A 13,719-nucleotide genomic window follows, 5' to 3' on the forward strand; every position below is an offset into this window, starting at 1 on the left:
GGAAGGCCAAATAAAGTGCTTTTGCTTTCGCCTAGAAACACACAGCGTCTCCCTGACATGGCTGCTTCAACACTAAGTGCGGTTACTGAAACCACGCCTTCTTTCTTTGCGTGAACATTTGGACGGCATTATGCTAATTTTTCCACATAGTGAGGTAGATATGTGGGGGCGTGTTAGAACAAGCCGTTTTAGGGGGGCGTGGCAGAGTCTTAACTTTGATAAAGAATATCTCTTTGGTTTTGAGACTTTAGTCTTTGCAACTTCAGGGGTCTTATCTATGCACAACCAGCTTGTAACACTCCAAAGAGAAAGGAAAACTTGAAATCGCATCATATGACCCCTTTAACTTTATCTGTGTGGAAATGTACTGGGATATATGTGTGTATATACAGTGTGTAGTTAAAAAATTTGGGGTCAATAAGAAATTAATACTTTTTTTTTTTATTCAGCAAGGATGTAGTAAATTGATCAAAAAGTGACGGCAAGACTTGCATAGATTTCTGTTTCAAATAAATGCTGTACTTTTGAACTTTCTATTCATAAAAATGTATTGCAGTTTCCATAAAATATTACACTACTTATAACACAACTGTTTTCAATATTGATAATAATAAGAAAAGTTTCTTTAGCACCAAATCAGCATATTAGAATGATTTCTGCAGGACCATGTGACCGAACATTTATGTTACTATTTCTCAAGCCCTGCTATTCAGAATCCTGGTCAAGAGATGTTGAAAGTCTTGGAGGACACCTCCTACAGTTTGGAGGATCTAAAAAATCAAGAGGCACATCTACCACCAGAGGACAGTATGTACCATTTTCTCTGAGATTTTCTCTGGTCTGCACATATTGACAACAAATATTGAGTCTAATCTAGTGTAGTTTTTTCACTGCTTTTGCTGAAAGTGAATCTTCTCAATCACCCCCTGTAGGTGATGCGTGGTTAGACATCTCACCTCAGGAGCTGGAGAGACTGCTTGAGGAGAGAGGAGGTCGAGGGGTGAGCGATGGCACTCGCAAAACAGCACCTGATGAGGAGGTTCAGGAGGAAGAAGCTGGCTACAGTCTGATAGCTGTAACGCAAGGCATGAAGAACTTCATCAATGCCATGTCCTCTCATGAAGGAGCTGAAATACCCAGGTAATGATATTCCATCTGAATAATTGTCAATACTCCAGTTATTATTGTACCACCATGATAATTTATGTCTTTCTTTTTCACCGATTGTGTTTCAGATCTTGCCTGGCTGAGCCCTTCAGTTTTGATCCAGATGCAGTAACCAGTGCACTAGATGGACTGCTAGGTAAGTTTGATTTTCAGTGATATTAGACCATCTAAATCAATCCCGCTTTTGAAAAATATTTTAGTTAGACATTTTTTTTGTTAAAGCCAGTAAATTTTTTTTAAACTGAACACTGCAATTTTGTTTAGAAATCAAATGTATGCCTATTTTTATGCCCAATTTAATTGCCTGCACCAGTGGTTGACTGATATTGATTTTTTTTTATTGCCGATGCTGATATTTGCTGAAATCCGATGTATATGATATCACAGTTGAAAACAATAATTTGACCAGAAAAAAATAAAAATTAATTTGTAAAATAAACATTTATTCATATAGCAACTTCTTTATTCGGTCTATAATCCTATTATAATATTTTTAACAAATAAAGAAATTATTAAAAATATGAACCAACACTGTATGCGTATTTGCTGAATGCTGACGGTAGTTAAGAAAGTATTAAAACCTTTGCCTTTCTGTTACTAGTACTACTCTTTTTCCTTTGTTTAACAGTTCTGTTTAATATTTTTACTGAGACAGTAAATTAATGAAGGAAGAGAATTTGAGCTCTCCCACTTCTCATTCATTGGCCAAGTGGAAAAACCTTTTTTGCTGATGTCAGTAATTTAAAAAAAATGCTAAATATTAGCCGACGCATCAGTCTTGTGGATATATCGGTCAACTACTAATCTGCACTAACCAAAAAAGCACTAATAATTTGCACTTCATGTTTTACAGGAAGTAAGGATGATGAGTTAGACTCTGACGACTTTGAGGATGATGATGAAGAGGACGACAATGATGTCGACGAGGATGAAGAAGTGCAGAATGGCGAGCCTCGGGAGCAGGCAGGTGCAGAGGCACTGGACAATCTGAGGAAATACATGGATGAAATGGACCAGGAACTGCAAAGCACAAATATTGGCAGAAGTTTTACACAGAATAACAGAGTGAGTCTCCACAGATGTTGTTTATCATGTGCATGTAACCTTTTAAAAACTTTGTATCGGATTTATTTATTCTTCCCTTTCCTTATAGACCAGTAATACAGCAGATGCATCTGAAAGCTCATTGGCCGACGCAGGGTCAGAGCTTGTTGAGGAAGAAATCCAGCCTCTTGATGTGGATCTCAACCTGGTTTCAAATTTACTGGAGTCTCTCGCTTCTCAGGCAGGCCTTGCTGGGCCTGCATCTAACCTACTGCAGAGTCTTGGAATCCACATCCCACCTGATGCAGATCAGTCCTGATATGTCAAACTGAAGTGGGAAAAATCAGCTCACAGACTTATCACGCACTCAGCATTCCTTCACCTAGTGCACATCAGCAGTTCCTCTATCAGATGGCTATATTTATGGTGTTCTGCTCCACACCCAGTACTGAATTGTGAATTATTACATCCCAGCATTGGTGTTTCCTTTAACTCAGAGCACTTCCATAAAAAACCTAACTGGGAATTTCTTCTTTAAGAAATTGTTTATCATGTTGTTCTCAATGCAATATTACATTATCTTTTTGAATAAAAGTATTTTTCTGAGGTGTTTCGTTAATTACGATTACGTAATTTTTTTGGAGATTAATCAAAGCAATAAGTATGCACTACAACAGAAAGTATGAGCTACAGCTATCTATCAGAGAAAAAGAACGGATATTTCACAGTGCTTATCTACGCTGGCATTACTGATAAACTAAACAAACTGCATGCTCGTGTAACATTAACCAAGTCTTTACAGATAAATCAATCATGACTGATTAGGTGCAAAGCCTCAACGCTCTGATGCTGAACTTTTTTAACCTCGTGATTCTCACTCGGACAGACTTTGGCCTTTGCTGATAACTATACAAATAGATAGTAGGATCTTTTGTGATCTGTATCGGTGCGTTATGTACTGCTTCCAACATAAAGAAAAGGTGCTGGAAATGTCATAATTACATTTATACCAAAATATGACAAGAAAAACTGAAACACTTGGGAATTTGGTTTAGTAATGAGAAAGCCTCATCAATGTGTTTTATTTGCGCCAAACATTAACAATAATACTGTAGTTTGTACTGTATATTAGGAGCTAAATAAATACATGAGTCACAGGTTTTCTATTTGAACAAAATATATCACTACTTTAATAATCTTAAGTTGTTGTATTGCAGTTTATAGCTGTGATTTCTACAAACCATGCATTTTAACAGTGAAGGGCTCCTCTGGTCTAAGTTTGTAAGGTGAATGGCATACTTGGGTGAATCTCACAAAGCTTGTCAAGAACATGCTTATATCATATTTCACCCTCAAAAAACATATTTTGCATGAAAAATTACGCTATTTTTAGGGCCTTTAAGGTTTATTATTTTTGCATTTTGGAATTATTTTCATGACAATTAAGCGCATTCTACATTCTCATTACTGTAATGCGTCCGTACAGATACAGTAATTCATATTTTACTGTCTGACGTTTTAATAGACAACCATAACATCATTTTTGCATTGCCGTAATGAGAATTAAGAATTGTGGTGTAGGATATACCCTAAAGGTCCTTAAAAAGGCTTACACTTCTTTATGCAAAATATATAATTTTTTATAGCTGACACATAGAAATAATAATTTAGTCTGTACAAAAAAAGCTGGTCAGAGAAACCTGTATTTTACCTTTATAATTTAATTCCAGAACTTAAGTAGCTGCTCCTTCATGAAAACACCCCATTTGTAGGATGTCTTAGTTATGTCGTAGTTTCAGTGCAAGTGAAGAAAGGAGTCGCACATCAGTGCTTGCTGGTAGTATTACCATATTAATTATAATTATATATAATTATAATATATATATGAGGCTGTCATGCCTATAAATTAAGTTCTAATACTGTTATTATCAATCATGGTATCAGGTATCTGATTGGTTACTCTACATAGACTGTTCCTCTACAGAATGATCTACACTCTGACTGGTCCGTATGTCCTATAGCAGACTGAACAGGGGTAGAACCAGCCCTCTGGTCGCATGCAGCACGGCCGCTGGGAGAGCAGAAAAATACAGCGCCGTTACATCCACAAAGAGAAGCTGCACAGCACCCAGCAGTAACATCCCGAGCATGTATCCCAGAAACAGCAGACTGTGCCAGTTGCCATGAATCAGTGCCTTTGGTCCATCAGGGTGCAAAACACATAGGAACCCTAATAAGAGGGTACGTGTCACTGTCAGAGTGTAGTAAAGGTCAAAGGTCGAGGTATGGCCTCGCTCCGTTTGGGAGACTTTGGCTAGCCAGGCAAGAGAGAGGCTGTGGAGGACAAGGCTGAGGGGAGAGAAGACATACTCTAGCGGATCCATCGCATGAAGTCCTTTACATGCTGAAAAGACAAAAATAATTGCGATTGATGACATAAAAAAATGGCCTATTCCTCTTCACAGATATTTGAAGCAATCATGCACTGAAAATGTATGATGTAGAAACATTTTTTAATTTTAAATTGCTAGTAAATTTCACAGCAGAGTGCATTTTTTAGCACTGTTGGTTCCTTAAGTATTTTTTTGAGACATTTTGAGAGTATTCTTAAAGACCAGACAACTTTTAACAAACATTCTATTAACGATAATGCAGTTAATGTTTGTATAACTTTGAGAGAACCTTGTAAGAACATCAGTCATAGTTCTGAGAACGTTCCCTGTAAGGTGGGTAACAACTTCTGAGCTCACAACAGCTTTTTGTAAAGGTTTACACGTTAACATTTATATGTTATATGTTATCGTTTTTACCCGACTGTTGCAAAGAATGGTAAGTAACACATCAAATTAGGCATTAACAGTGTACCTGTGACGGTGACTGAGGCGAAAGTGAGCACAGTCAGAAGGCAGGAGACATGGATGGAGCCTGGTATACTCAGTGCAAACAGGTGACCCAAGCTCAGACTGACCATTGGGAGGAAGCGGGCGATTAGCGGGTACAGGCCAGAGTGGGAACAGGCTTCAGCCCATATGGCCAGAACACACTGGACGCTCCCACAGACCGCCGGCACAAACAAACGCTCGCCCAGCCTCAGTGAAAAAGGCTTCAGGTGGATCAGACCCACACCGTGCAAAGCTAGCAGTGCCAGGAGATTTAAAAATACCTGATGGGAAGGAAGCAAAAGCAAGAGGAAGTTCAACATGCTTAAAAACACACTGGAGATTAAAACTTGATACACAGTGCCATAAATGCCCAGAGAGTCATATACCACTAGACTTTTCATTGTGTACCTAAGAAAACCACTTTCAGAGGATAATGATGAACATAACAAATGATAACATGACATTTAAGCAGTAACAGCTGAATCACACTATTTTAAACAACATTTGACCATTTTTATGACTATTATACATGCAGTTTTATGACCACCCTTACCAAAATGTAGTATACTTCAAGTTTATTTTATTAAGTATACTTAAGTAAAGTTCAAGTATATTTTTAAGTATACTTTATGTAGTGAGTATACAAATATCAGTGTACTAGTAGTATACTTGTAAGTGTACTATTTCAATACTCTTTGGGACTAAATTGGCCCACTTTCTATACTATATAAAAGTATACTTTAAGTATAACAGTAGTAAACTTTGAGTACACTACTAGTTTACATCTATGTTTTTAGTTTGTACTGCAACTATTCTAAAAGTGAACTTATAGGTACACTGATAGTTTACTAATTAAATACTTGTAGCATTTTTAGTACACTTTGAAGTATAGTCTCAGTAAACTACTAGTTTAGTAGTTTTATACTGCAAGTATACTCGTAAGTTTTCTTTAAGTGAACTTTACATCATACTTTAAGTATACTACTCTGTCCCTATTTAGGTATTAATTTGTCTATATTTTGTTATATAAATATCTGAACATACAAAACATCAAAAGAACAGGGTTATCGGCTTGTAAACAAAAACATTTTATTCTAGCTTCATGCATTCTTTTTTTAAACACTTGAATGTGGGTAAGTTTCATAAATAAAAAATAAACAAATAAACAACATTTTGAACAATACTAATGACCAATTAAACCAATTAGACCAATTAAATAGATTAATTGGATTCAGAACGATAATCAAAACGTAGATATAGTCGATCAACACCCCAAAGCTCATTTTATTCCATAAGGTTACACAGTTTTGATGCTGTTTTATGTCTGATGATCGTGTTAGATTACATGTGGAAGCATCTGTTGTTTCGGTTTCTTCTTCACTTGTGTTTTTTTGGAAATTCTGCACAGAAGATGTGTAATAGCGCCCCCTACCGTATAACAATGAAAACACAGATTCTAGGAACACAAGTATAGCTAAAATATATTTAGACTTTTTCTAAGTATAAGTCAAGTATACTTAAATGCCATTTTAAGTATATTTCTGAGAAGTACACAAAGCCCATACTTTCCTATTTTTTTTGTTTAAAAGAAGTATACTAATAGCACACTTGAATAAACTTCTTTTTCGTAAGGGTTATACTACTCCCTTCCCAGAGTGACTGTGTCGGCGGTGTCTCTTGGAGTGCAGAGATGAGGAGGCTCATATCGGCGCTGGCAGTGGCCGTTCTGGGACATACACTGTCTGATAATGGACAGTAATGGATTGTGGGTAGTGAGGGGGTGGAGCAGCACACAGAAACAGTGACGTGAATCCAATGGCAGCAGCTGCTGGAGTCCAGAGCAAAGCCAAGAGGATTTCTAGAGGTCAAACAGGAGTCACGCAACAGAGTTTGGGATGGGTGTGCAGTGAATTCTGATTGAGCAGTGAGTAGCATATAGATAGACAGTAAAGAAGTACTAACTAGAGCTTGGAATAAAATGACAGATAAACAGCATACAATCTAGCCTGTTCATTTATTGTACTTAGAAAAATTGAGTGCATAAGACACAATCAAAAAGTTTGACATGCTGCTTTCTAGGGCTGCAAGAACTGAAAATGAAAATCATTGACAATGAATGTCATTACTGATTAGTTGCGTCTGCCCACCGTGCATGGAATACTTCTGCCAGTCACGTCAAATTATACCACTGAATGACGCATTTCTATGGACTAAATGAATCTACATTAATAGTGGAAGAAACAGAGTGAGCTGCTTCGGGAAAGGTGCATGATCCAAGCTGCCCAAAACATGCCAATGCTTTATTTTAAACTTCAAGCTAATGCATTAGTGTAACACGGTTCATCCTGTCAGGCGGCGCTTCAAAACGGACTGAGCACAGTAGAGAGGGAGAAAATTAGTATGCAGCGCAAACATATAATTTATTTTTAATATCTGTTATTGGATGTTAAATTTAGGTTTAAAAGTCAACATGTAATTCAAGCATTTTATGATAGTAACTGTAAAGCGATAACAGCGTTGAATATAAATTTAAGACGTTCCTTACATTTACAGAATAAAGAAATGACAGTAACAGGCTAATGTATTCAGAGTGAATGTGTGTGTTCATGCAAAACATTCCTCTCGTCTGTTAACACTGAGTTTGTGTTTTTCTTTAGCTTCATTATTATCTCCATTTTTAGTGATGGGATTTAAACTGTCCTTTGTCTGTTTAAACTCTCCATTTAAACTGTGCTTTATAACTCTTTTGCACATAATGTATAGCATAGATATAGATGTGTTCACCATACAGTATGTTTATAGCATTCAGTTGGCACGTCAGTTTGAAGGACAGCATTGGAATAGTGTATTGTGTCAATAAAAAAAGAAATAAGTTTTATTCGATTAATCGAAAAAATAATCGGCCAACTAATCAGTTATCAAAATAATCGTTAGTTGCAGCCAAGCCAAAGGTTTACATAGACTAATAATTAATCAGCATATCATGCAATTAATTAAATTAAAGTCCTAATAGATAGATGCATACAGACTATACGTATACAACTGCTAAAAAAAAGTTTGGGGTCAGTAAGATTTCTAAAAGAAATTAATACTTTTATGCATCAAGGATGAATTAAACTGATCAAAAGTGACAGTAAAGACATTTGTAATGTTACAAAAGTTTTCTATTTCAAATAAATGCTTCTATTCATCAAAGAATCATGAAAAATAAAATGTGTCAGTTTCCACAACAATGTGAAGCAGCACAATTGTTTTCAACATTGATAATAATCAGAAATGTTTCTCGAGCAGCAAATCAGCATATTATACTGATTTCTGAAGATCATGTGACACTGAAGACTGGAGGAATGATGCTGAAAATACAGCTGCGCATCACAGAAATACATTACAGTTTAACAGATATTCATATTGAAAGAAGTTGTTTAAAATTGTAATAATATTTTATTGTTTTTACTGCATTTTGATCAAATAAATGCATCAAATCCTTGATGAGAAGAAGAGATTTCTTTAACTTAAAAAAAAATTTGACCCCAAACAGCTGAACATGTATTCACCCACTTCTGCTAAAATTTTGAAACCTCTATGCAAATCCAAAGTTAAATTGCAGTTTGATTTACGTTTAATATCTAATTGATAATCTCTTTTTCTCTCTTCTCTGAAGGATAAAGGGATTGGGGCAGTGAAGAGAGATGGGATGAGAGGAGCTGAATGAGCTCAGGAAGGTCAGAGGGAGAATGAAGAGATGAATAGAGCTGTGGGAGGATGGGAAATAAACCTTTACCCTAATGAGAGAAATACAGCTGTCAGTCTGCACTGAGGCATCTGACAGGGTTAAACTGATGTGACGTCAGTGTTTGTAGGCATCTCCTGTTCTGTATCTCGTTTTATCAGCTATAGTATTCGTGAGGATCTGAACAACAGCAGCTCTTTTAGGAGTGTGTCTGAATGTGCAGTCATTCTAATACATACAATATTATCATGAAGCCATGATACAGTGATGCTATCAGAGGGAAATTATTATAATGCTGCTTTGTTGAGGCTCATGCAGTATCAGATCTTGAGGTTTGTTGAGGAGAGCTGTGCTGTTACATTTATATCACACTTACACCTCACACTTAATATTATCTACACTGTAAAACTGGTGGCATGCATTTGTTACCTTGAAGAGCTATTTCTACTTGATTTAACCTATACAATTTAGTTTTGTTGGCATAATGTTTTATTGAAAGTTTATTCAGTGATATTACATAATATTGACTTGAATAAAACCAGTTAACTTAGTTTTCTTTTTTCCAGAATATCACAGCCACATAGACAGTGCAACACGTTTTTGTATTAGTATTAGTAGCACACTCTTGCACTCACACACACACACAGACACACACTCACACACACACACTAACACACACTCACACATACTCACACACACACACACTAACACACACTCACACATACTCACACACACACACACACACACACACTAACACACACTCACACATACTCACACACACACACACAAACACACACTCACACATACTCACACACACACACACACACACACACTAACACACACACACACTCACACTCACACACACACACACACACACACTAACACACACACACACACACACACACAGTATAAGATAGAAGATGGAAGGTTGCTAGGGAACATGAATGATGCAACAAGTGAATGTGAAATGGAAATTTGAGAGAGAAAGAAAAATCATATTGTGTATGCTTGTGTTGTAAAATTAAATGTTTGTGTGTGTGTGTGAGTGTGTGTGTGTGTGTGTGTGTTTGTTTTATATTGTAATCCAGCATGAAAACAAAATATCAAACTAGCTTCACACACACAGCGAGGAGGTTCGGTCCAGTGACTGCATGTTGGCTGGGGATGAAGGGTGAAAAAATGCAATTTGTTGAATAATCCTCAAATTTAATACAGCATAATCCATGAAAAATCCTTTCAGAATGACTGCAGGGTCGAGATTTACAGAGCGTGTGCATCTTGCTGTGTGTGTGTTTGTAAACTGTACAGGAGGAGTGTGTGTGTGTGTGTGTGTGTGTGTGTGTGTGTGTGAGCGAGTGCATGAAAATCTATTTATGTGTGAGAGAGACTTAATATAAACCCTACAGATGTGTTTAAATCAAACCCTCATCTAGCAGGATTATGATGAGGTGCCTGAGGATTCTGCTGCGTGGACGTGTAGATATGCTTTATTAAATAATCATTTTATATTTCACCTAGAAGAGAGTGTGTTTTGATAGCTTTTTTCAGTACGTCATTGTATGCATGTATGTATTCATTAATTACCCTCCACAAATCCATTTTAGACTAGAGGAAAAAAAAATTTCTGCTCTTTTCTTTTCTGCTCTCATCGTTTTCTTCCTCTTCTATTTGTTCTTCTCTCGTCTTTATCCTTTATTTAACCACTGATTTGAACTGTTGCCCCTGGCAACAAGCATCCTTGTTTGCCTACTGTCAGCATGATGATGTGCTCAGCATGCTGCCATGACAACGGAGGAGGCTGTTGCCTGTTACCATGGCGATGCGGAGTGTCACTGTGTTACAGAAATAGTGAATAGTAAATGTTCCTAGGAAATATAATGGTGGTGCAAGCGACCTTTTGGACTGACAACTAAGAAATGTCTTTTATTTTTTTGTCTTGTTTGTTGATGTTGTAGATCATTATTTCTCACTCGAGGCCCTTTCTGCTCTTTTCTTTTCTGCTCTCATCGTTTTCTTCCTCTTCTATTTGTTCTTCTCTCTTCTTTATCCTTTATTTAACCACTGATTTGAACTGTTGCCCCTGGCAACAAGCATCCTTGTTTGCCTACTGTCAGCATGATGATGTGCTCAGCATGCTGCCATGACAACGGAGGAGGCTGTTGCCTGTTACCATGGCGATGCGGAGTGTCACTGTGTTACAGAAATAGTGAATAGTAAATGTTCCTAGGAAATATAATGGTGGTGCAAGCGACCTTTTGGACTGACAACTAAGAAATGTCTTTTATTTTTTTGTCTTGTTTGTTGATGTTGTAGATCATTATTTCTCACTCGAGGCCCTCAACTCTCCTTATATTTCTCTTTCTCACTCCTCATGGTGTGCTTTTCTCTCACTCTCTCACTCATTTCTCATTCATGTCTTCACTGTGTTGTCTATCTGCAGTTTGTCCTTCACAGTTTCCCAGTCCTCCTGTATTCTCAGTATCTCTATCTCTCTGCATGATTAAGCACATCGCTGCGCTCGTGACATTTTACAAATGAGCTTCGTGACTCTAGAAACTAGAGCGTGTCTCTTCTCTCCCTCACTCTCGCTTTCACTCCTACACTGATAAAAAGCTTTGTAATTTCAGCAGAAAAGCATGTGGAATACTACTATTGAAACCTGTTAACTGTAGGTTACCTTACCATATATAGCAGGCTAAAGGCCTATTGCAAAATGTATATTAGGTTATATATACTGTATATATATATATGTATTCATAAGACTATGTGCAGTAAAAATAAAATAAAATATTAAATATGCATTAAAAATGCAAGCCACTGTTTAAGGGGAAAAAAGAGCTTCCCATCATATTTAATGAGTGTATTTTATTAAATTGTAATTTTTCTTATTTTTGTTGCGATCATGTATGTTGGAGTCTTTTATGTTACATTTTGTATTTTACAGCTGTGTTATTGTGGTGTGTTATCAGTGTACTTCAGGCAGATTTTAGTAGGTTAATGTGTAAATCAGTACTAATTCATGTGTAACAATGACACCTTAAAAAAAAGTGTTACCATATAATGTTTATTATGTATGTCTGATTTATGCACTCACTGTCAACAGATAAAACAGCGGTTAATTTGATCACTCTAGTTGATTTTAAATACACTTAAAGATGCTCTGTATTAGTCTTCATCTTTCTCTGTATTTTCTTAAAATCGTGTTTATGTCAAGAACTCTCTATCTTTTCGTTATATATTACAGTCTTTATGTTTTACTGTTATTTTTTCTCCCATTCCTAGTGAAATCAGTCTTGGGGGTTTTATTCTGAGCCAGCTGAGCCTGTTATTTGATTAATCAAGTTTCAGTCGACTAAACATCTGGGAATGTTAGTCTACCTGTAGTCAGTTAAAAACTTTTTGTCATGCTGCACAATGGCTAAACTGATTATCACAGTTATTCTGCTCATGATTTTAATTGTGCTTGCTGATCCTGATTGAGGAATTACAACTGACTTATATATTGCTATTGCACTTTCACCTATAAGCACAAATCTAGAGAATTTCAGCACATACGCATGCTTTATTTCACCTCATCTAGTGTCCTGATTCTCTACATTATGAAAGCTTCTCTCAAAAAGCTAAAACAGCGACATGCCCAATATTAATTCCAATAATTCCAAATTATATTCATGTCTTTCTATTGCAACAACCACTTACAAACTAGTCCGTTATTGATTACAAGTTACATAACGGTAATTGTAGTTAGTAATGTAATCTGTTGGATTACACATATAAGGTAATGTATTCAGACCTCTTTTCGATTACTTTTGACCTAACTTGTATAAAAATATTTTCCATTCTTTGTTGTCAACATCATGAAGTGCATTACATAACACCAGGGTTTCCCAAACTGGGGTTCCTCGAAGAACTAATTGTGTGGCCTTTCCATTTTCTGTGTAAATACCTGACTAGTGACAGAGTGTGCAGATCCCTAAAACTAGAAGACTTTCTGAATCTATATGTATATTCTGAATGAACATTTAAGAGAGAGAGAAAAATGAATTAGGGAAAATCAATACATTATGAATAATTTGTAGTAACAGTATGAGTATTAGCATTTTAAAATGAAATATAATCTAATTACAAATACTTAATTTTTGGACTCTGATTACGTAATCCAGAGTACATGTAATCAGTTACAGCACTGACAAACAACACAAAAAGATGTTGTATTGTGGCACAGAGGTGTGAGCCGAATCTCTGAGCGGAGATCGCTGAACACATGTCTGTCAGTGTTTTCAGATAATCAGAATGTGCGGATGGTTGCCAGGTTACAGAGGTCTAGTAAACACTGGACAGAAGATGTGTTCTTTTAAAAGGGGTCATATGATGTTGCTAAAAAGAGCATTATTTTGTGTATTTGGTGTAATGAAATGTGTTTATGTGGTTTAAGGTTAAAAAAACACATTATTTTCCACATACTGTACATTATTGTTTCTCCTCTATGCCCCGCCTTTCTGAAACGCGTCGATTTTTACAAAGCTCATCGGTCTGAAAAGCAAGGTGTGCTGTGATTGGCCAGCTATCCAGTGCGTTGTGATTGGCCGAATACCTCAAGCGTGTGATGGAAATGTTACGCCCCTCACATACTGTGATGATGCCCTGTCCGGCCGGAGCGACGAGACAAACACATTAAAACACATTATAAACGAGGCATTCGTTGCATCCAGTGGGGACATAATTATGGATTATAATGACTTATTCTGTCTTCCTACGCGTTGCGTTGCATCTCGCCGTGTAAACACAAAACCATATCTGCATTTGTGATCGGAGAAATGACAAACAACAAGTGCTACTCTACTGCCCAAAACTCGGGTTTGAATCATCAGTGGCAACGAAAAACACAGCGGCCTA

The 13,719-nt window shown here is 36.7% G+C and overlaps 3 protein-coding genes across 6 annotated transcripts in view; 2 read left to right on the forward strand and 1 right to left on the reverse strand.

The window, feature by feature from the left end:
- The window catches only part of LOC107559029 (CUGBP Elav-like family member 3), a 38,817-nt gene that overhangs the window by 7,399 nt on the left and 17,699 nt on the right, over window positions 1-13,719 (forward strand). The gene's annotated exons all lie outside the window — the stretch shown is intronic.
- Window positions 706-2,828, forward strand: LOC107559032 (protein ecdysoneless homolog). Its single transcript, XM_016242753.1, has 5 exons — window positions 706-807; window positions 933-1,140; window positions 1,236-1,303; window positions 2,021-2,232; window positions 2,321-2,828. Exons 1-5 carry the CDS (start codon window positions 729-731, stop codon window positions 2,528-2,530), a joined length of 777 nt encoding a protein of 258 aa, XP_016098239.1. The 5' UTR covers window positions 706-728; the 3' UTR covers window positions 2,531-2,828.
- On the reverse strand, window positions 3,283-5,652 carry LOC107559031 (uncharacterized). The gene is made up of 2 exons (XM_016242752.1): window positions 5,077-5,652; window positions 3,283-4,615 (listed from the first exon to the last, which is right to left on the reverse strand). Exons 1-2 carry the CDS (start codon window positions 5,555-5,557, stop codon window positions 4,227-4,229), a joined length of 870 nt encoding a protein of 289 aa, XP_016098238.1. The 5' UTR covers window positions 5,558-5,652; the 3' UTR covers window positions 3,283-4,226.

The sequence above is a fragment of the Sinocyclocheilus grahami genome, unplaced genomic scaffold, assembly GCF_001515645.1.
Source record: "Sinocyclocheilus grahami isolate Dianchi unplaced genomic scaffold, SAMN03320097.WGS_v1.1 scaffold672.1, whole genome shotgun sequence".
Taxonomy (NCBI): domain Eukaryota; kingdom Metazoa; phylum Chordata; class Actinopteri; order Cypriniformes; family Cyprinidae; genus Sinocyclocheilus; species Sinocyclocheilus grahami.

Coding starts and splice junctions, on each gene's coding strand:
- LOC107559031 (XM_016242752.1), bottom strand. CDS start 5,557: ATGTCATGTTATCATTTGTTATGTTCATCATTATCCTCTGAAAGTGGT. Junction 4,616..5,076: donor CGCCTCAGTCACCGTCACAG/GTACACTGTTAA, acceptor TTGTCTTTTCAG/CATGTAAAGGACTTCATGCG.
- LOC107559032 (XM_016242753.1), top strand. CDS start 729: ATGTTGAAAGTCTTGGAGGACACCTCCTACAGTTTGGAGGATCTAAAA. Junction 808..932: donor ACATCTACCACCAGAGGACA/GTATGTACCATT, acceptor CACCCCCTGTAG/GTGATGCGTGGTTAGACATC. Junction 1,304..2,020: donor TGCACTAGATGGACTGCTAG/GTAAGTTTGATT, acceptor CATGTTTTACAG/GAAGTAAGGATGATGAGTTA.